General features: G+C 47.0%; 10 protein-coding genes and 2 non-coding genes across 12 annotated transcripts; 3 read left to right on the top strand and 9 right to left on the bottom strand.

The window, feature by feature from the left end:
• Nucleotides 1-39: 39 nt before the first annotated feature.
• Nucleotides 40-936, bottom strand: BABINDRAFT_171045 (mitochondrial 2-oxodicarboxylate carrier; the record flags this gene model as incomplete). Its single annotated transcript, XM_019130788.1, has 1 exon — nucleotides 40-936. One exon carries the CDS (start codon nucleotides 934-936, stop codon nucleotides 40-42), a length of 897 nt encoding a protein of 298 aa, XP_018986040.1.
• On the bottom strand, nucleotides 870-1,195 carry BABINDRAFT_126291 (uncharacterized protein). Its single transcript, XM_019126990.1, has one exon. It carries the CDS (start codon nucleotides 1,158-1,160, stop codon nucleotides 978-980), a length of 183 nt encoding a protein of 60 aa, XP_018986039.1. The 5' UTR covers nucleotides 1,161-1,195; the 3' UTR covers nucleotides 870-977.
• A 2,743-nt stretch (nucleotides 1,196-3,938) lies between these two features.
• On the bottom strand, nucleotides 3,939-5,917 carry BABINDRAFT_160939 (uncharacterized protein). The gene has a single exon (XM_019128551.1). It carries the CDS (start codon nucleotides 5,827-5,829, stop codon nucleotides 4,213-4,215), a length of 1,617 nt encoding a protein of 538 aa, XP_018986038.1. The 5' UTR covers nucleotides 5,830-5,917; the 3' UTR covers nucleotides 3,939-4,212.
• A 799-nt stretch (nucleotides 5,918-6,716) lies between these two features.
• On the top strand, nucleotides 6,717-6,790 carry BABINDRAFT_t159. The gene has a single exon. It is a non-coding gene; the product is annotated as a tRNA-Ile (tRNA).
• Nucleotides 6,791-6,858: 68 nt separating this feature from the next.
• ADE6 (phosphoribosylformylglycinamidine synthase) lies at nucleotides 6,859-11,181 on the bottom strand. Its single transcript, XM_019128550.1, has one exon. The coding sequence runs from the start codon at nucleotides 11,018-11,020 to the stop codon at nucleotides 6,995-6,997; it is 4,026 nt and encodes a 1,341-aa protein (XP_018986037.1). The 5' UTR covers nucleotides 11,021-11,181; the 3' UTR covers nucleotides 6,859-6,994.
• A 631-nt stretch (nucleotides 11,182-11,812) lies between these two features.
• BABINDRAFT_60724 (uncharacterized protein) lies at nucleotides 11,813-12,417 on the top strand (the record flags this gene model as incomplete). The annotated part of the gene is made up of 1 exon (XM_019132349.1): nucleotides 11,813-12,417. One exon carries the CDS (start codon nucleotides 11,813-11,815, stop codon nucleotides 12,098-12,100), a length of 288 nt encoding a protein of 95 aa, XP_018986036.1. The 3' UTR covers nucleotides 12,101-12,417.
• Nucleotides 12,418-13,190: 773 nt separating this feature from the next.
• Nucleotides 13,191-14,130, top strand: BABINDRAFT_160937 (uncharacterized protein). Its single transcript, XM_019128549.1, has one exon. It carries the CDS (start codon nucleotides 13,237-13,239, stop codon nucleotides 13,993-13,995), a length of 759 nt encoding a protein of 252 aa, XP_018986035.1. The 5' UTR covers nucleotides 13,191-13,236; the 3' UTR covers nucleotides 13,996-14,130.
• Nucleotides 14,131-14,144: 14 nt separating this feature from the next.
• ERG9 (bifunctional farnesyl-diphosphate farnesyltransferase/squalene synthase) lies at nucleotides 14,145-15,738 on the bottom strand (the record flags this gene model as incomplete). The annotated part of the gene is made up of 2 exons (XM_019132625.1): nucleotides 14,145-14,170; nucleotides 14,412-15,738. The coding sequence occupies 2 exons, from the start codon at nucleotides 15,736-15,738 to the stop codon at nucleotides 14,145-14,147; spliced, it is 1,353 nt and encodes a 450-aa protein (XP_018986034.1).
• A 615-nt stretch (nucleotides 15,739-16,353) lies between these two features.
• On the bottom strand, nucleotides 16,354-18,501 carry BABINDRAFT_34979 (uncharacterized protein; the record flags this gene model as incomplete). The annotated part of the gene is made up of 1 exon (XM_019131694.1): nucleotides 16,354-18,501. One exon carries the CDS (start codon nucleotides 18,499-18,501, stop codon nucleotides 16,354-16,356), a length of 2,148 nt encoding a protein of 715 aa, XP_018986033.1.
• Nucleotides 18,502-19,423: 922 nt separating this feature from the next.
• On the bottom strand, nucleotides 19,424-19,724 carry BABINDRAFT_126202 (uncharacterized protein). The gene has a single exon (XM_019126988.1). It carries the CDS (start codon nucleotides 19,638-19,640, stop codon nucleotides 19,458-19,460), a length of 183 nt encoding a protein of 60 aa, XP_018986032.1. The 5' UTR covers nucleotides 19,641-19,724; the 3' UTR covers nucleotides 19,424-19,457.
• A 32-nt stretch (nucleotides 19,725-19,756) lies between these two features.
• Nucleotides 19,757-21,649, bottom strand: BABINDRAFT_160935 (uncharacterized protein). The gene has a single exon (XM_019128548.1). The coding sequence runs from the start codon at nucleotides 21,339-21,341 to the stop codon at nucleotides 19,857-19,859; it is 1,485 nt and encodes a 494-aa protein (XP_018986031.1). The 5' UTR covers nucleotides 21,342-21,649; the 3' UTR covers nucleotides 19,757-19,856.
• BABINDRAFT_t153 lies at nucleotides 21,624-21,695 on the bottom strand. Its single transcript has one exon. It is a non-coding gene; the product is annotated as a tRNA-Thr (tRNA).
• Between the last annotated feature and the right edge of the window lie 127 nt (nucleotides 21,696-21,822).

Here is a 21,822-nt window from a genome sequence, read left to right as displayed (position 1 = left end):
TCTAAATTTAATAGTTATATCATTTTATTTTAAATCCGATTATTTCCCGTAGTGGACACCTCTGAAAAAGTCCATGCAGGTGGTGAAAACCACCAACAATACACCACCACCTGGACCCAATCTCAAGACCTTTGGCAAGAACCCCTTGTACAACGCAGCAGCGCCTTCTTCCTTCAAGATCAACTGCAAGGAAGGCAAGGTCCAGTTGTACTTTGGAGTGACACCAGGAACCTTGACGGTGTTCTGGATTCTAGACTTGACAACGTCGAATGGGGTGTTAACCATGGTACCAACGGTACCACCAATGGCACCACTGAGCAAATCGTTCAAAGTTCTGCCAGTGGCAGTCTCAGACTTTGGTAACAAAGACTTGACCTGGAAGATAATACCAAAGTAGCCAGCGTTCCAGGAAATGTGTCTCCATAACGTAGCCTCGAGACCATTGTACATGGCCAATGGCCCTTCGGTACGAACGATGGTCTTGACGACATCGATCATACCATTGTACTTGGAAGCCTTATCTTGCAATCTGATCTTCACCAACTCGAATGGAACCACAATGAAGGATTCAGTGGCACCGGCAGTGGCACCAGTCAAGACTGCAAGAGACTGGTTCATCTGGGTAACACCGAATTGCTTTCTGTAGAATTTCCCCCATTCGTCGTTAGCAGCAAACTTGGTGGCTCTCTTAGGGGCTTCCATCAAGATTGGGGCGGAGATACCTCTGTACAAACGGGATGGACCTTCTTGCCTGATGATCTTTTGGAAGCAGTCGACAAGCCCAGTGTATTCGGCGTTGGCACCAGTACCAACCAGCAACTGGATACGGGTCTTGACAACGTCCAACGGATACATAAGGACGATTTCAGAGACACCGGCGATGGCACCGGAGATGAATTGGTAAACAAACGGCAATGGTCTAGTGTCAGTGCTCATTGTGAAGTTAAATAAACGAAGTGAAAGAGATAACTATGGTTCTACAAAAGAAGGCACAAATCACTTATAAAGAAGAAAGGAGTAGGACGTGCTAGCGCGTGGCCCGGAATCTGCTGTCCGCACTTGGCGTTATTTTTCATACCCCTCCCAACGTCCCGCTGTGGCTGTATTTTTCTCAAGCTTCGTGTATCCACGACCCCGGAGAAAGTGGGGAACTGCGACATCTGCCGCGCGCTTGTATAATCCTGTAGATAACCGCCAGTTACCGCTGAGCCGCCGGATCACTACTAGCGCAATCTTTCGCGGCGGGGCCCGGCACCGGCCAGCGTATTAGGTCTGGGTGCAGGATTCACTCTACTCGTGCGACGAATCGAAGTCCCGTGGATACAGGTTAGGACTTGCACACGTGCATGAGGCGGTGGTTCCAAGGTTATCTGGAGACTTTTGGGAGCTTGGTAATATTTCCAATATTTATCACAAATACATGGCCATGTGGGACAAAATCAGTTGTTATTTAAGGGATATAGATGGTTCAGGTATTTTTTATGATTTCCGTTTTTTATACTGTGGTTGATTATTATCCCACGCGCGCAGGAAAGGGGACAACGTATGTGCTTATGGTGTAAAAAGTGTTTGCGAGAACGCCAGTTTAACGGTATTTATAGACAATGAAAATTCATTCAGTAGTTTACTTTAGGTTGAAATTATACACTAGTATTTATGTACATGAACATTACTAATTTTGTGGACGTTTACATATATATACTTTATCGAATATATTTAAAACTTAATATATATCGCAAGGTACTATTGAAAATATTAATTAAACTCAAATTATGTATATGTATTCAATTTTATCTGACAAACACATATTCATTGATATACTAATGAATAACATAGTATATATCTTCTATCGTGTATTAAGTTGGGCACCTACGGGCCTAATATTTTGATATACTTATGCCTACAAAATTAAATTTTCATTTTGAGTGTTCTGGGCATGCAGCACACATTCACTACGTGCATAAATGCATAGACATACATACAAGATTCTATCAGCATTTTGGTGCTCATGTGCGAGAGTTATAAACATCTGGGCAAATTCCAGAAGTACAGCTGATGAGTAACTGTAAAACCAGCTATTCATAAATCTTACTAGCCAGAGCTCAGTGACAGAAACCATGTAATAACACTGTGTCAAAAACTGGTATCACACTATCCTGAGTGTACTTGTGAGTGCTATATCTTATTTTTATATAAGCTACGGCTGTAAAAGTGTACAATAGGTAAATCCTCTACAAGCCAGGGCTTAGCTTTCGCTTGGATCTCGGATGCCGCAGGACGTCTGTGATGCACAGTATGCATAGTAACATCCCTGACACAGTTTCAGGTAGAATGCATATTCTAGAGCCATTTAGACACACCCGCACGGTCCTACGATACTCCTTAAACTTCGAAACGTAGCTGCAATGATATTTAACACATATGCCGCAATTAGAGCTGGGATATTCTGCGTGCCACTTTACACCGATAATATATTGTAAGGCTTGCAGATATTGCAAGGGTTGTACCTCAGTCTAGGTATTCAGTGTTATGACGACACCAAGATGCCAAATATGAAGCATACAAAACATGCGAGGCTTATACATTGCGTTTTCGTATACCTGCGAGACGTTTAGGAGTAGCCTGAGATATAGATCACACAATACGAAACTGCCCTGATACCAGATTTTTTTTTATAAAGGAGAGCACAGTCTTACATAACACACGTATGACCCATAACTTTACAATTATGACGGCAATGAGAGTAATTAATGATCGTATATCTAATTCTGAAATCTAAGGCCGTTGTCCCTGACAATTTTGTTGTCCAGGGTGGAATTTCTTGAAATGGTGAAAAAATGAAATTTGCACTAAGCCCTCACTCCAAGTGCTAATTATATCTTGGCAATGGCCATGAATAATCGCTGAGTTATTCTTAGTGACCGGTAGCAGTTACGGATCTAGGCTACTTCTACTTCAGGCCTAAACACCCAGCCATTGAAAGATCGTTCTATTTATGGAAAAAGCGTTATTGAAGGATGCGATCGAATCACTAACTCAGAAGTTGTATTTAAAACAGTTAAACAAAGCCGGAATACGTTGCCCAGGTCTTGCTGCCCTTCCACGGCACAACCATTATTTTTACAAGGGACAAGGACCAAGGCTTCACGCATGTATACGCATATGTAAGTATACATATGCAGATATATTAAAGGAGTTGATATAACTTTCAGACGTCGTCAGTAGATACCCTCTAATTATTAATCGCACATCATTTGGATATTCTACCTTCCGCAAGACGATTCTACGACATATCGCCATCTAACCACAACAATGACGCCTCCAGATCTCAGTATATAAGGACCTCGGATCTTCTTCTTTTTACAGATAACTTATCTATGAAGTATTTTCTTAACTAGTGGCATTCACTATTACCTTCTAGATATACCACACTCACACCATACAAGAGTGTTCGCTTACGAAGATATATTTATCCATATATATAACTTCAACTACTCCTGATTTCAACCTGAAAAAAACCCGACTGTACTGATTAGCACCAGGTGGATAGAAACTACGGCCGATATCTTCAATGAAACTCCTTAAGTCCCTTACCCTTGCGATCGCAAGCCTTGCCTACGTCGCCCAAACTGCAGTGGTAACAACTACGCTTTCTTATACAAATGATGCTGACTGTATTGTGTATAATGTGATGCAAATATCAGACTTCACCACCACCGAGCTTGTCACTAACGTGTTTACAACAGAAGTGACCGCACAAACCATGGTGTCAGAGGAACAAGGTGTAATCTTCGATAAGCGTGATCACATCACTCTATTGACTACGTATCTCACAACCATCACCACGATAGCCAGCAATACCGTGACTGGGACCTCAACTAGTTTGATTACAGAGCTTACTGACTGTCCAGATTCAACGGTGTATGTAACTAATACCGAATGGGTTAATTTGTGTTAGTGACCAGATTCGTACGCTTTCAGAGTTTTTTTTTTGAAGCCATCCTATACAGATAACTTCAATATAGTTAAAATATACAACTGTCCAGGCTAACAGAGTTATCAAAAAATATGTAACAGATGTTGAGATATAAGACGCACAAAAACTTGTCATGCTAACGATACCATAGTCTGATGGTAAATGTAGCCCTTTATTGGCATTACGTTGAGATCCAAGCCCACTATCCAATAGAAGCCTAAAACCTGTAAACAGCTCTAGCTAGGAATATCAAACTCAAGGGCATTCTCGGCCTCCAATTCCAAATGCCTTCTTTTGACTCCATTTTCCTGTTGCTTAATAAAAAGTAGCAACCAGGTACCAAGGATACCCGTCAAGCTCACGAGGCCCACGTTAACAGGAGTGGGGTTCATACCAAACTTTTCGTGTGTTAATCGATCCAACAATGGCTGCACCAAGTTCATACAGCCAGAAATACAAATAATGGTCCCATAAACAGTCCCGAAATTTTCATGACCAAATACCTTGGCCACAAAATCGGACACAACGGTGTAGTAGAAAGGTCTATAAACCACAAGGAGCAGCATTCCCAAGATAGGATAGACAACAGACTGGTTCAATAGCCCAAACACCCCGATGACGACCGATACGACTGTAATGATTAGCATGACTGGGCCGGTGGCCAAATTGTCCAAGATCAAACCGATGAAAGGGATGCTGATCAACCCACCCAACGGCAACGCCAAATCAAAGAAATGGTTAAGCTTGAGTGCGGTTTCCTCTTCAAACAAAAAATCTTCTTGCGTCTTCAAAGTAGCAACAAAGTAATTGATCCGCAACATTTGGATCGTCGTGAACAAGGTCATAATGACAAACCATAGACTGGATAACTGCTCCTTGATTGAACTGCCGTGTAAGATCCCATATACCCCGCCTCTTCTAGGTGATGTTTCAGCCTCGTAGTCGATTTCAGCTTGGTGCGCATTGTCGTTCAATTGTGAAATAGTCGAGAAACGGCGTTCGTAACGCCCAGGGCGCGACGAAGACACCATCGATACAGCAATGGAAGCACGACGGGACGGGTCTGGTTTGGCTTGTTCTTCCACATCCGAAAGAGAGACCAAGAGGGAGGTGGTTTCACCAGCTGTTTTCTTAACCGATTCGAGTTTATAGCTTTCGTGAGGCATAACGAACAACTGACATCCAAAGATGAAAAGGGGAACAATCAAATAGAACTTGAAGAAATCAGAAAGGCTGATTTCTAAATGAGTGTCAGCTTCAATGAAGTGCGTGTAAACCAATCTATACCCCAAAAATAACGCAGAGGAGGAATCGAATGCGCCGGTAAGAAGTGCCAAGACCAACCCCAGATTTTGCGGAAAGGCGTTGGCCAAGTGGAAGGAGGAAATGAAGCAGAACGGACCGCCAAGGGCTAATACTGTGTAACCGCATAAGTATGGATCGACAAGCGAGATAAAAGCGTTCTCACTCGCAGTAAAAGACTTTCCGTTAATGAACAAAGCCGAAGCCATAGCTAACAACGCAGAACCGATGATGCCAGAGACACGAGGTCCGTACCGGTCCAAAACTGCCCCTACAAGCAAGGCAGTGACGTTGGTGACCACTGCTGCCAGCGTAAACATGAAATTGAGGGCCAAATCCTGTTCAGTACAGGAAGAAGAACCGTGGGTGACCAGTGAGGACAGGGATACGTCCACGTTGCACTTCTCATAGTAGACCCCCTGTTCAATCAATACAGGCTTTAACGCTGCAAACCCAAAGATGGGTCCCGCGGCTAGTAAACACCACACAATGGAGCAGCCCACCTGCAAGTAGCGGCGGTTGAGAGGGGAGGAAGACCTAGCGGCTGGCATTAACAGAATGTGCAAGTTCAAAGGATATCCAGCACCGTATGAGGGAGGAGAAATCTTATTTATATAATCACAGACAAGCCTTTTGAACTTGAGATACTAGATTAGTAGGTTTGGATAAAGCATACTACAAGATTCAACCACCATCGCAGCATGAGGTCAGGGGCATCCCTTATCATAGTGAGGAAAGTTTTGCAGGTTTGCAGGATTGGACCTGCGCTTCGGCCGCAAAATTCGGCCATTGTATGGGAGGGAATCACGTGAATTGTTCTGGGCAGCGTGCTGTTGGAAGCTCGGCCGATCGCCCCGATAAGAGCTGGGTACCGGCAGAGATAAGAACGGATAGCGATATGAGTTTTACTATTGGGTTTAACATACATACCTGGAGGTACAGCTTAGGAAAGATGCCACCCGACACAACCTTTGAGTCCATTAGCAGCGGCTTATCTTTTAAATAGAATAACAGCGAGGATAAATTTTCCTGAAGCATCTACGTACTACCATTTCTACAATAACTCCCCTAAACCCATTCAGATCTACAGGCTATAGACACCTAATCAAAACTTTATATTGGTCCGCTTTATACAGAAGAATAATGATAATGCGGGTATTCAATTAGGTACCTTTTGCATATTAAAAGCACTTCAAATTCGGATTGAAAGCTCGACAGGCAGGGTATAGTCTATGAACACCAAGGTATAACTCTATGCGCCTCAATATTGGACGGTGTAATCATGAAAAGCTGGGATAACTGCACGCACATAGCTAGAGCGGAGTTTCCAGTGTAATCGGTCAAAGAATGTTCAACATGTCTGAACCATACCCAGACCAGTAGATCATGGGTTGAGAGAGTCGGTCGGGTTCTGGCAGATCTCTGACTAACAATTATTGGTCCCTTGGCCCAGTTGGTTAAGGCATCGTGCTAATAACGCGGGGATCAGCAGTTCGATCCTGCTAGGGACCATTAGTTTTTACTAACTTTTGTAGTAAATAGCAATGTGGAAGTATTCTCGTTTATACGCTTAAATAGTTGTTTGCCAGCCAAAAGCTAGTATAAGGACGTACTTTTTCTTCTTCAAGTTTGATATTTCTCACCGCCCAGCCTGGGCCGTCTACAGTCTATGATACACGAATATACATCAAATAAAACACATGACAGAAATAAATTTTAAGCTCCGACCCATTGTCTGGCGTTGCGGAAGAGGTTGATCCACGGTCCATAGCCTTCCCAGGCAGTGGTTTGCTCGGCTGGATACCATGAGTTGGCTTCCAATCTAGTGACTCTCTCCGGATGCGGCATCATGGCCAAGACTCTACCGTTTGGAGTCTTGATACCGGTGATTCCGTATGGGGAACCGTTAGGGTTGTATGGATACTGACCGGTTGGCTTGCCGGCGTTGTCGACGAATCTGACAGCGATCAAGCCAGAGGCGGTGAACTTAGCCAACTGGTCGGCAGAGGTGAAGGTGGCTTGACCCTCACCGTGAGCCACGGTGATCGGTAACTTAGAACCCTTCATACCCTGCAAGAAGATGGACTGGTTACCTTCCTCGGTGGTGTCATCATTAATCTCAACCATAGAGACTCTGGCCTCGTACTGCTCACTCTGGTTGCGTTCGAAGGTTGGCCAGTTCTCGGTACCGGGGATAACCTCTGCGATACGGGATAAGAACTGACACCCGTTACAGGCACCAAAGGCAAAGGTGTCCTTTCTGTCGTTGAAGAAGCGTCTGAACTCCTCTCTGGCGTTAGAATTGTACAAGACAGACTTGGCCCACCCATTGGCGGCACCCAAGACGTCACCGTAGGAGAAACCACCACAGGCGGCGAAGCCCACAAAGTCGTCCAAGGTGACTCTGCCGCTGATAATATCAGTCATATGCACGTCGACGGCGGTGAACCCGGCCTGTTGGAAGGACCAGGCCATCTCCATCTGCCCGTTAACACCTTGCTCTCTCAAGATGGCAACCTTTGGCTTGGCGGACAAGGCCGCAGGAATGCTGGTGGTTGGCGTGTAAGTCAACTGGTACGACAAACCCACGTTGGCGTCCTCCAATATGGTAGCAAACTCTTCGTCAGCAGAGGCTGGGTTGTCTCTCATTCTCTGGATCTGGTATGAGGTCTGGGTCCACGTTTGCTGTAACTGGCTTCTGGTGTTGGAGTATACGGCCTCACCGTTGTACACCACGTTGATAGCCTGTACGACGGTAGGCCTAGCAACCACAGACACAAACTCTGAGGTAATGCTGAATTGGCCCATCGTGTCGACAAACTTCTGGTAGTCACTTTCGTAGATCTGGAAGACGGCACCCAACTCTTCGTTGAACAAGGAGGTGAACACGTCGTCAGCAGAGTTGAGATTGATGTCCAAACCGGTTCTACCGGCAAAGGCCATTTCGACCAACGTGGTGATCAAACCACCCTCAGAGCGGTCATGGTACGCCAAGACGTCAAAGGTCTTGTGCAAGTGGATCAACGCGAGGAGGAAGTTCTTGAGGGTCTCGTTGCAGTGGACGGTTGGGGCGGAGTTACCGACGGCGTTGTAGACCTGGGCAAGCGCGGAGCCGCCAAGAGACTTTGCCACGGTGGCAGCGAGGTCCACGAGCACCAAGACAGAGGCTTGTTCGGTTCTCTGAATCTGCGGGGTCCAAGTGTTGGAGGTATTGTCGACTGGCGCGAAGGCGGTAACAATCAAAGACAATGGCGCAACAACCTCCTTGTCGTCCCACTTCATCTTCATGGACATGGAGTCCTTTCCAACTGGGATGGAGACGCCCAAGGCTGGACACAAGTCCAATCCGATGGCCTGCACGGCTTCATATAAAGCGGCGCCCTCACCATCGTGGGAGGCGGCAGACATCCAGTTGGCAGACAACTTGACTCTGTCCAAAGCTCTGATATCGGCAGCAAACACATTGAGCAACGACTCGGCAACACACATCTTGGCCGAGGCAGCGGCGGAGATCAAGGCTAAGGTCGGCTTTTCACCCATGGCGAGCGCCTCACCGGTCTGGATGATGGTATCACCCAAGGAAGTGGCAGTCACACCGACGTCAGCCACTGGCACCTGCCATGGCCCGACCATCTGGTCTCTGTCAATCAACCCGGTCACGGTTCTGTCACCGATTGTGATCAAGAACGATTTAGAACCGACAGATGGAAGCTGCATCACTCTGTTGACCGCCTCAGAGAGGTTCAAGTCGGCGGTGGTGAACGGCTGCAACTGCAACGGCTGGGTGAGCGCAGCCCTGGACATCTTTGGAGGCTTACCAAACAACACGGACATGTCCAAGTCGATTGGCTTGGTACCCAACAAGCTGTCGTTAAGTACCAAACGCTTCTCCTCGGTTGCATGCCCAACCACGGCAAATGGCGCTCTTTCTCTCTCACAGATGGACTTGAACAACTCCAAGTTCTCCGGAGCAACACCCATGACATATCTTTCCTGGGACTCATTGCACCAGATTTCCATTGGTGACATGCCCGGCTCTAACGAAAGAATGTCGCGGAGCTCAAACACTGCCCCAAGATCGTTGTCGTGGACCAACTCCGGCAAGGCGTTGGACAAACCACCGGCACCGACATCGTGGATAGACTGGATTGGGGTGTTCAAACCCAACGAGACACAGGCGTCGATAACCTGTTGGGCTCTTCTCTGCATCTCCGGGTTACCTCTCTGAACGGAGGCAAAGTCCAAGGCGGCGGAGCCCTCACCGGAGGTGATGGAGGAGGCTGCACCACCACCGAGGCCGATTAGCATACACTGACCACCAAGCACAATGATGGCGGCACCAGGGGTGATCTTGAAGTTCTTCAAGGCGAGGTCTGGTCTGATGGCACCCATACCACCAGCCAACATGATTGGCTTATGGAACCCTCTGACCTCTTCCTCGCCCTTGTGGTTGGTGACGGTGGTTGTTAAGGTTCTAAAGTACCCGTTAATGCACGGCCTTCCAAACTCATTGTTGAAGGCGGCGGAACCGATAGGAGCCTCCAACATGATGTCCAAGGCAGAGGCAATGTGTCCTGGCTTGCCCACGTTCAACTCCCACGGCTGCGGCAATGCTGGGATGGACAAATCAGAAACAGAGAACCCCGAAAGGCCACACTTGGACTTGGAACCACGACCAACGGCACCCTCATCTCTGATCTCACCACCAGAGCCGGTGGCGGCACCCGGGAACGGCGACACAGCGGTCGGATGATTATGGGTTTCGACCTTAATCAAGCACTCGACTCTCTCTTTGACCGCGGTCCAGACCTTGGACTTGAGCTCTGGGGTAAAAAAGTAGGCATCGGAGCCTTCGAAGACGGCCGCATTGTCCGAGTACGCCGAAACAGTGTACTGTGGGTTCAACTTATGGGTATTTCTTATCATCAGAAAGAGCGTGTTTTCCTTTTTTTCCTGATCAATGGTCCAGTCGGCGTTGAAGATCTTGTGGCGGCAATGTTCGGAGTTGACCTGCGCAAACATGAACAACTCCACGTCGGTTGGGTTTCTGCCGACGGTCTCGGTGAAGGCGGTAATGAGGTAGTCGACCTCACCCTGGTCCAAAGCAAGGCCCATCTCCTTGTTAGCCTGGATCAAGTTGTCCTTGGAGGCAAGGAGATCAATGGAGACCAATGGTTTAGGCGAGTGATGCGCAAAGAGGTCGTTATACTGCGGGATGTGAGCACCAGCGTACACTTCCTGGGTCATTCTGTCGTAGACGGAAACCAAACAATTAGGGTTCCGGGCCACGAAAGCGGCAAAGTCAAAGCCAGCAACAACCTGGATCAAGAGAGACACACCTCTTTCGATTCTCTCGATCTTGCTGCTCAAACCACAGACATCGGAGATATTGGTGGCCTTGGAGGACCAGGGAGAGATAGTGCCCGGTCTAGGCAAGATTCTGACGACGTAGGAGTCAGCTAGGAGGGCGATAACTTCGGTGGAGGTCGAGGCGGCGAGCAACTGCTGGGTTAAAGTATCTTTGGTGTCAACTGGTGAGTCGTAGACCAAAAGCGTCTCCACCAATTTAGCGTCCTCGGCTGAGATCTCACTCTTGATGTCAACGTAGTGGGTGTAACCGGAACGAACAGCGGTCACAACTTCCTGCATAGCGGCGGCATTGATGTCAGCAATCAAAGTGTTGATTCTGAACTTGGACAAGGCACTTGGACCAGCCAAAATGAGCATGTTGTTGGAGCTCATGGTAAGTGTAGGTGATATAAAAGCAGCAACGGAAGAAGCAGTCTTATATACCGGGGGAGGGTACTAGTTTGTGTGGCGCAGAGGGAAGGAATAAACCGTGGAGGGAGAAAGAGGGAAGAGAAGAGAGAAGAGATTTCTTATATATGCTTATTGTCAACGGTGATAAAACGATGTATCGGACTCTGACTCAGGGCACATGCACGGAGGGTGAAAAGTTTGATGTAGAAATTTCATATCCTGCATGGAAAAGTTGACTCCTCCCGGCGAATTGTGATGAGCAATAGCTAATTTATGGGGGAGCACGTGATACCAGATTTGGTACGGCCGTTTGGCATAATGATGCTCTGGTTAGTACCTATATAAGAAATCACTCGAATACTCATATATTGTGTGGGGAATACCGTCAGATAATAAACGGATGTCTGAAGTGGTGGTACTAAGATATTTCTAATATGCAAGTTTTGCGGGAGTTGCTCTCAATCAAACAAGCGATGTGTTGAAGTGGATGCCATGAAAACAAAAATCTTTTGATTTTTCTGGTGATTGAGGTATCTGGCCTAAAGCTATGGGGTATACTTTGTTTCTGGACAAGAAAAAGGAAGTAACCATCAATTTATTAGCAGATCAAATTTTGATTAGACCTCTGCAGTACATGCAATACACGTGATGAATCATGTGAGTGATCGAGAAAAGAAATCAAAGGGGAAAAAAAAAAATAGTTTTATGCGCCTAGAAAAAAAGAGTGACACCAACCAGGCCTTCGTTATCCATTTACTTCTTAAACCCAACACAATGGTTCAAGGTAAGTCCAAGTTAAAGCCAAAGAAGGCCGCCAGAGTCACCAAGCAACAATCCAACCCAAGAGCTGCCGCTCCGAGAATCCATAAGGCCAAGAAGAACGCTTCCGCGAAGAACGCCCAGAAGTTAACCAACGTCCATCTGGCCGTGTTGCTCTCCTCTACCGAAAAATTGATTGCTGGAAGAGTTGGTCACTTGGAAATTGTCAAGGGCTCCAGAAGATCGCTTGAAAAGCAAGGTAAGTTGGACGCTTTCTTGGCCAAGACCAAGGGTAGAATCTAAGTATGGACCAACGACTTGTATTCGAGAATCGGCCAGGATTGATAGCCATTATTTCCAAGTGTGATGATGCTGACCTTGAAGTCCAATCCCCTACTCAAAACACCCAGATATGTACTTGTATGGCACCTACCCTGGTGAGTGTTTTACCTCCATTGAAAGCTCTAAACCCGGACGATAGCGATGACGAATCCGCGGTAAAGAGAAGAAAAAAGTGATAGCCATGATCTATTTTTGCTCGTTTTTGTATATTATGAATTTATTGTTACAGCAGTGTAGAACATGATGTATACTTCGCCTATTGGGCTATTATTTCTCCGCTGTTTGATTATATCATAGTATTACATTTAAGTCTTTTGACGGGAACCAGCTTAGACTGATTACTAATCGATATAGTCAAGGCCTGTATTTTGGGAATAAAGAGTAGCAAGAACACACGGTACCAGTAAGGCCAGTAACCATATGTTAATGGTTTATTTGTGAAATATCCGGAGCAGAGTAAAACGCGGCGCGGCGTAAACATATGTCAGAAGTCCGGGAAATAAAGGAGGAAGCTTTCCGGTCCCGAGATACCAGCTTTCATAGAGCACACTGGGGTAGCGCCACAATTGATATTTCTTCAACTGTTATCTAGCACTAGTAGAGCTCCAAAGCCTGCCGCATGTAGCATCAGACTCGCATAAAATATTTCAGCATACTAGTCGCTATTCACCCAGACTAGAAATTGCAAAACCTTGGAGCTCGTAGATCCAGAATCCAACTTGTAGCGTCTTATACATTTATTAACCATTGCAAAGCTTTAACACGGTTAGTGTGAAACCACAATAACAGCTTTTCGTCTCGTCGCGGACCAATGGTACCCCTCTAAGTTTGCTTAGTCATGTATGCGTCTCATGCTTTTTACTCCCGGCCGGATAAGTTCCCGTGCCGGATGCTACATTCGGTTCTCTATCTATAAGAACTGAACCACTCCACCTTTATACGTCACAACATACACGACAAACACAACAATGACAAATAACAGTTTAAAACCCGTAATCCCGGAACCGATTACGGCTGATGAGCTCCTAGTGGTAACATCTCGGGACCCGGCTTCTGCCACCCCGCTCTCCCCATCCTTTTCGTGGTACAGCTGGACCATGGCGTTTTTGCGCAAAGCGCAGAAATACTCTGCTTACACCTTCACAGGGTTTTTGGTTTTACACGGCACCTCTGTGGTGATAGCTCCGCTGTTCTCCGTGCCGCTCGCCAACGATCTCTTCTCCATGGGGCGAAGTATCTACCAGGCTGCGGGGATTGAACTGGTCCTCATCTGGACTTCTGTTCCAGTGCACATCCTTCTGGGGGTTTTCATGCGGGTGTTGAAAAAGTGGCATAGCTATGGCTCGGCAAAGCACATCCGACAGGGGGAAACAAGTCTTCCCCTGTCTGGGGATAAGGATAGTTTCGGGCTTGGAGGGATCACAAGCTTCTTGGGTTTGGGCGAACGCAGATCATACGTCAGCCGCAAGTTTGGCTTATCGCCATTACAGTTCAGTGGTTATGCGTTGACTCCAATGCTTATTGGCCACGTCTTGAAGGAAAGAATTGGGCCCTTGGTGATTGACGGTGACTCGTCTTTGATCGACTTGTCTTATATTTCCCACGCGCTCAACAAGAAGGGTGCCGTCATCTACGTGGGCATGGTCTTGCTCGTGTGGATTTCTTCGTACCACGTTGTTTCTGGCTGGATGAAGTACATGAAGTGGTACGGCACACGATCGAAAAGAATTGCGTACATGGTGATCAACGGTATGGCCGCGTTTGCAGCGTTTAGTATGTTCCAGATAGGCAAGGGGGGGTTGAGTACAGGCTTTATTGGCAAACAGTTTGACGCCTACCTTGACTACCTCGAGTAGAGTCGAAGTGGTGGCTATTGCAGGCTATGGAGAAGAGTCCTTCGGCCTGGTTCTGTTATGAATACAGTTTCGCTCTATTTATTTAAATATATGCAATCATCCAATGGTGATTGAATAATGCACAAAAGGGTCTATATTTACAAGGAGTTCTATGAATGTTTCTGGTCGGCAATGACTAGAAACTTGGTAGATGTGCGATCGATGAAACTTGACGACGATCTACCCCCCAGCGCTTCATACTATGTTATTGCTAGTAAGGCTTGCAGCTTTGTAGTATGTTCCGCTTCAAACCTCTCCGACATAATAGAATCCTGACTCGCCTCATCTACAGCGCATCTCAATTTACAACGTTAATATACTAAAAACATACACAAGGCTACAGCTTCTAAAACTTACCCTCGCCTCCTAAAACATACCGTATACGAGCGACACGACAAGCAGCCCGACAAGCATCAATACCAAGTTGACCTTCATCCTCTCGGCGATCATGATCTGCGCCATCTCGTCATCCATCTGCTGTCTGGCTCTGATGACCTGCACGACCGGGTTGGCGGCACCAGCACCCAACTGGGACTGCTTTTGGATTGGATCCACAGGATACATACACTCGATTGTCTGGACAATCTTGCCGCAGATGATACCCATTGACAAATAGTTGGCGTCGGTGACATTCGACTTGTGGTGAATTTTCGCCACGAAGCGCTCGAAGATGTGTACCACGCCTGGCATCGTTCTGGACTCTAAGATGAGCTTACACGTCAAGGACTTGCGGATTTTGACGTTGGCGCGGTGGAGGATAGCGGGGTTCTGGTAGATCAACTCCAAGGTAGCGATGGCCATGACTTGGGGGATGGCGCAGAAGTTGAAGGTAGACTGGTCACGGATCAAAGATAAGTAGGTGAGAACATCGGTCGCATGACCTAACGCGTCTTCAACCATTTCAGAGATACAATCGAGACCCTTGGTGTCATCAGAAGCGGCAGCAAAGTCTGGGAGAGCGGTGCAGTGTTTGGCCCAGATCTCACGAGGCCAGAACGAGCGCCCGTCACATAAGTCCTCGTAGTAGTCGCGGATGATGTTGACCTTCTGCAAGAAGAGGCCCATGGAATCGGCCAAGTACATCTTGTCGGCGAGGGATTCGTCGCCAAACTGCGCCACGACAATCATTTTCGTCAATCCCTCCCCGACAAGGCCCGCAACATAGTGGCAGTACAAGTCGTAGTCCTTCTTGGTGGCAACGCCGTTGGTGTTGAAGTTCTCATCCATGATGTAGTCCGCCATCCCGTTGCCCATGCGGTGTGTGATGTCCTTGATGATGTCCTGGTACGCTGGTTTCAACTTGTGGTATTCAATGAGGATCTGGTCAAACTCAACAAGCACCACACGGTCCTTCTCGCCTGGTGCGTTCCCGTTGAACGTCCAGTTCTTCGTCAACAATTTGGCGTCGAACCCGCGCAAGAGCGGGACCTTGATCTTCGGATCGATGCTCATGTCGTCTTCCACCGTGTCCAACGCCCGCAAGATGATGTAGAACAACATGATTGCGTCACGGAGTTCGGGATGGAGCTCCTGGATCACCGCTGCAAACGACCGCGATGTCACGCGTAACAACTCGTAGCACCGCTGGAGCGACGCTGGTTCCTGCGTCGGGTCCCGTGGGTGCTTTTCGTGCTTGAAGTACTTGTACTGTATCAAGGCCAGGACCTCGGTCGGGTGCAATAAAAGCTGTGTCAATTTACCCATGGTAGTGTGTTGGTGTCTTGGGGACAAGATGAGGTGTTAGGGATTCGCGTCGTTTATGTATCGTACCGACCGGAGGAAAATGGGAGGTGCCGGATTCGGAACGAAGTAGGATTGCCCGATCTGGCGCGCATAAGCGTCACGCAGTAACGTAAAGTGTGCTACGGGAAAGACACTTCGATAGTATTTAATATACTGTAAATGAGCTAATTTGAGTGGAGGTCCCTGTCTAGGTGGTTTCTGACATAAACATAAGTATGTCAATCTGAGAAAGTTCAGTTGAATACGGCTGTTTACTGGGGTGCAAAATCAAGGTTAGTGACAAGTTTGCGATAGAAACAGTAGCATGTGTACAACCCTAGAACAAAGGTTTTGAAATTGAAGTAAGAGAAACTTTAAGATGAAGGTATTAATGCTATATGATGCACTGATCCTTAGAGTGGTGTACAGGTACCTCCGTTTATCTGGTTCAATTTACATGCCCCTAACTAGGGCACACGATCCTTGATGGTTACGCGGCGGTTTCTATCTTTTCAATGGTGACAAACTGTATTTATTTTGTTAATATCAAGCATTTTCATGCCAAAATATAAAGCTTGCCTTGTTTGGGGGCAGGGGTTACAATTTAGAACGCTTGATCAACGAGCCCTCCCTATACATCCCCTTTAATTGCTCCCTGAAGAATGTTCTGCATGTCGGTCTCTTCAACTTGAAGGTTGGCGTGTATACCTCTCTCGCCACGGTCAAGGGCTCGACTTCGAAGAAGATATTGTGGATTTTCTCAAACCCGGCTAATCCTGCTGGCTTGACTTCTTCGTTCAACACGTCTAAAATCTTAGACTTTACCGGCAATTCGTTCAACTTCCTTTCAATCTCTTTGAGATGTGTCTCTGGGTTCAACACTATGTCAAAGTTACGGTGGAGGAATCTTGCCATCACATGTGGATCAAAGCCCGCCACGGCCACCAAGTAGGTCTCCAAAGAGTCCCCATGGACATACAACTGGTTCACCAACGTGGTACTTGACAAGTACTTATTTTCAATCTTTTCTGGCGTGACGTATTCACCCTGGGCCAACTTGAAAAAGTTCTTCACTCTGTCGATAATGTAGACTCTTCCCTGTTCGTCAAATCGGGCAACATCACCCGTGCAGAAAAAGCCATCCTTGTCGAAACACTCGTCGGTGGCTTCCTTGTTCTTGTAGTACCTTCTAAAGATCTGCGGGCCTCTCAAGAGCAATTCACCTCTTGGTCCACCCTTGTCCTTGGAGGTGTAGCCCATTTGTGGAACATCACGGAGTCTCATCTCGCCAGAAACACCTGGTAACCCACAGGAGCCAGAGTCACTCGCAAAAGGATCTGACATACACATGATACCAAAGGACTCGGTTAGTCCGTAAGCTTCGGCAAACCCGATATTCAACGCGCTCTTGAAGAAGTTCACGGTATCATTACTGATCGGGGCAGAGCCCGAGCACAAGAATTTGGTCTTTTCCAAGCCCAACAGCTTCTTGAGCTCGGTGGTGAAAATTTCGCTGTACAGGCAGTCATTCTCGAAAACTCCCTTGGTGCTAATGCTTTCAAATCGCCTCCCGATAATTTCCTTAGCCATCCGCCGGAAGACATCATTTTGGGAGTTGACAGTAACCTCCTTTAGCTCGGACTCCATTTTCGAGTAGACCCTTGGAACCGACGCCAAGGTGGTGGGCTTTAACGCCTTCAATTCTTCCACAAGCGTCAACGGAGAGGAAACTACTGGAAACCCAAGACCGGTCCCAATAGAGAGAAAGGAGGCGACGAGCCCTCTTTCGTAAATATGGGCCATCGGTAAGAAGCACATTTCATGACCCTCTCCCTTCGGAACATCCACTTGCGCCAAATACATTGTGACGCCACTCACTGCCATTTCATGGTGCACTTCAACTCCCTTGGGGTTACCGGTGGTCCCGGAGGTGAAGGAAATGGTGTAGATATTGTCTGGCGTAGGTGGTCTTTCCCGAACTGGATTTCTGGCACCCAAGGCTTCCACTTCGCTTATCTCAAACAACTCAAGACCCAACTCGTACGCTTGCCTCTCGTATGTGGAGCGCTCCCGTTCGGTCAAAAGGTCCATCGAGACAATAGTGAGGAAGTGAGGTAATCGCTTCTCGATCTGAATATCGATAAGGATCTGGATTTTTTCCTTAGAACAGATGACAATCGGCGATTTCGTCAACTCCAAAATAAAGTGGGAAGTACCGGCACCCAAGGTGTCGTACAATGCAGTGTTGACCAACGAATATGACTGGCAGGCCAAATCGGTGAGCAACCATTCGGTGCGGTTACCCGAGTACAAGCTGACGACGAAATCTTCGACATTGTGGATCTCAGTACGGAACTGGTTGTTCTTCAAAATGTGGAAAATCCCGGAACCCAAATTTCTCTTTCGCAGGTCTACTGCGGCAAACGACTCCCACGAGTAGAATGGGTCGTAATCCCCGGCAATCGTGTTACTGTACAACCTTTTACCCATGCAGTCGTTGTTTGGGTACATGGAAACCGCGTTGGCAAACAAGTCGTGCAAGGTTAACAACGAAGGATGGATGTGGAGAAAGAGGTTGTTGCCATTCTCAATGACAAAGTTGTTTCTGATAATGGCAGAATGTCCCTCGGTTTCAGTCCCCGCGACTGGTGACGCTCTGAGGATCTGTTCGGGAGTGAACGGCAACGATTTGAACAAATCCTTGATGTTGTCGTTAGGGGAGGGCTTGAAGATGGATCTAGACATGGTAAAAAAACTGTTGATGCTGGCTCCAAGGAGTAGTGAGAATATGGGAGTGTTGTCTATATTTATAGTCAGAGACCCAAATCAACCCCTAGAGGGAATCTCGGAACTATGTCGAGGTCTTCACCGAGATGTGGGGGCGGGGCCGGCCTCGCGGAAATCTGGGGTGCTCCCCTCAACATATGCACATCAAGCCGCACCGAACGCACAGTGGGGGATACTTGGTTTTCCCCTCTCGAAGATGAACTGTAAGACTGGGGACACTATTGAAGGTTTATTGGTATTGTTGATGGCTTTGCACATAGTTGTAGAAATTTTTGGGGCAAATGGTAAAGTAAACAGTTTGACGATGAGTATCGAGAAGCTAGTACTAACGTTTCGATTTTATACATGTATACCAAGCCCAAGACTATCTAAGGACTTGGACTACGTGTAAGTCAATTACAGGGGGGGCGATACTGAAGGATTAAATTAGATCCATCGCCCTTACTGAAGCGAATTCCGCTCACTGGGCTATATTTTGTAGCTTTTACTATTCATACGGTTCCTCCAGCTCTTTCCTATCGGAGAGTGTGTTGGCATATGGTATGCACAGCCACACGGGTGACCAGGAGAAAACACCTTTCCACTTCCATTGACACTATACCCCTAAATAATACTTGTTAGAAATAAGAAAAGAAAAATGCAGAAAATATCGTTTTATTTCCCCCCAGAAACCTGTAGGTACCTGGATATTCTGCTACCCCAGCAATCGCCTTTAAAGTGACCTGCATATGATTGACCAGGGCTCGACATCTTCCTGCTAAACACCGCGCGGCTCTGCTCTTTCTGGTCATTCGGGAAACGTCCCAAACGCGAGATTGGAGGGGAAGGCAACGTCAATTTCGACTCAAATTTTATGCTGATGTCCATGACTCTGCGATGGGAAAGCCAAATTAGATTGTGCATAAATTTTCTAGCTATGATTTGGTTGTGAGGTCAAATGACCACGACTCTGATCCTAGTGGCCATGAGGTGCACTCGCGATATTCAGATATTTTAGGAAAATACTTCATGAAATGGACAGAGTGGTTAAAACTGAGTATCAATAACCGAGGAAGACTTAACCGAAGTCTATCTTTTCCCTGGACGTTTTGTTCCATAAGATGTTAAGCGAAGTTGCCAGGTCCTGCTTTACGACCTATATTTTTCTCCCCAACATGCAATCAATTTAGCCTACGAATCAGCTCTTTCAAATAAGAAAATGAAATAGAAAAGTGCGCATTTGTTCAAGGTAACTAAGAAGCCATAAATACACATACTATCATGCTAAAAAAAATAAACCAAACCCAAAACCAAACCCAGAGAGGAACAAACGATTAGATATCGTCATTGTTAGCAGTCCTATAAGTAGCAATCGTAATATCTGGATCGGTGATATTCAGATCCTCTGTTATAGCCGCTCCAGAACTCTCTAGCCCCTCAGAGCTAGCCCCTTCTGGACCGCCTTCGTCGGACTGCTCCTCATCGCTACCACTATGGTAGATTGGAGGATGCTGAGGCAAACTTTTCAACGTGATATTTTCATCCACCTCTTCGTCAAACTCAAAGTTCCCTCTTTGAAAACTAGCCTGATCTGCATTGAGTACACATCTCAGGTCGTCCTCCTCTTCACCGTTACACTCAAAGTCGCCCAGCTGCCAAAAATCAGGGGGGAAATCATTGGCCCTGGATTCCAAGTCGTTCTCATCCACGTCTGAGCGCTCCAAAATGATATCCTTATTGAACTTATCGTATCGTGGGGGAGCTGGACCAGTTCCTTCTAATGGGGCAAAGCCCCACTTCTTGACATTCGCCTCAATGAATACAAAGCCCATCTGTCCAATATTCACGTGCACAGAACACAAATTGTTAGCCCCAACAATGGGGTAAAGCACATGCGACGGAAACGTAGGAAGCTTGATGTGGCCCCCAAGAGATGCTTCGTTGATTCTCTTACCGTTACGGGTGAAAAACACAACCCCGGTGCGCGGTCTGTATCCTACGCCGACAACATCGCCCTGCTGAAGGCATGGGAATGACAGGGCCGCGCCCGCTTCATCCTTAAATGGGAAAGGCTGGTTGTGGCGTCTGTGGCCGTCCGAATCGTATGACAAGGACGTTCTGTGTCTTCCGGGGAGGCGAAAGAACGGATACGGCCTGTGGGCCAATCCGATAGAGACGACTGTTTCTTCCGGATTTGGCAAGTAGAAGAGCTTGCTCTCAAAGTAGTATACCTCGTTGCGGTTCGGCATCGGAATGTTTGTCTGCACGGAACATTCCGACTTATGGAAGAAGTTGAGTTCAGTTTTGTTGATAACAATAAGCTCGTTATTTGTAAGAGCCGCGTTTTTTACAAAGTCCCATGCCTGGATACCCTTTTCCTGGATGAGTAGCTGCTGTTGTGGAGAGATTAACTCCATCTTCGGAGGGTGCATCTCGATATACTCTTTGCTCTGGAAGTACAACTCTTGCTCGTCAGAGTCTAGTTCCAAGTACGCTTGGTTTTCCTCCTCACGGATGATTTCTTCCTCAGATAAATGCACCAAGCGATCGCGGCACAAGTGCGTGAGGATGATAATGAAGAGGCATGTGACAAAGATGGAACCAAAAATAAACGTAAGAAGAAATGCCGGGTCGATGCCTTCGTTGATGGGCTCAGGGTAGAGTATTTTGTGACCCCTAGTGGGTGATATGGTATAGTGGTACCCCGGCGTTCCCCCAGCCTGAGTCGACGTTGCAAGGGAAGCAAGATATTTACCCACCCTTACCTGAATATCAGGTAAAACAGAAGCAAGATCCCCTTTTAGATCGTTGGCGGACATGGCTTGGGCCTGAAAGCTAAGTAGGCAGGAAGTTTCGCGTGGAAAGTGGCGGTGGGTGGTGGCAACAGGAGCTACGCTTGAAAGCTTTTAATGGACTGGTAGAGTAGCAAAGAACGCCAAGATAATGCTTTTGTCAGACAAAGTTTCCAACGGGTTGATGAGAATACAGATGTGACACAGCGGAGTCTTGCGCACGACGTATATTTAGACTTGGATCTTCTCTTTCCGCAAGGACTGTGGCAGTGCAGGATGGCAACAAAAGCGCCAAGAAAAATGAAAACCTGCCTCCAGCCAGAATCGAACTGGCGATCACCTCATTACAAGTGAGGCGCCTTACCACTTGGCCATAGAGGCGGAATTCCATTGAAGCGGTTGATCGGATAGACCTGAGTTGCAGAAGAACACGCCCAAAAGCGGCATAAAACCAGTATACTATCGCACCGGAGCTTAAGGTGCCGGGTTAGGAACACAGAATGTGACC

Source organism: Babjeviella inositovora (genome assembly GCF_001661335.1).
Source record: "Babjeviella inositovora NRRL Y-12698 unplaced genomic scaffold BABINscaffold_4, whole genome shotgun sequence".
NCBI classification, from domain to species: Eukaryota; Fungi; Ascomycota; class Pichiomycetes; order Serinales; genus Babjeviella; species Babjeviella inositovora.
This window is presented reverse-complemented; position numbering and strand designations above follow the sequence as displayed.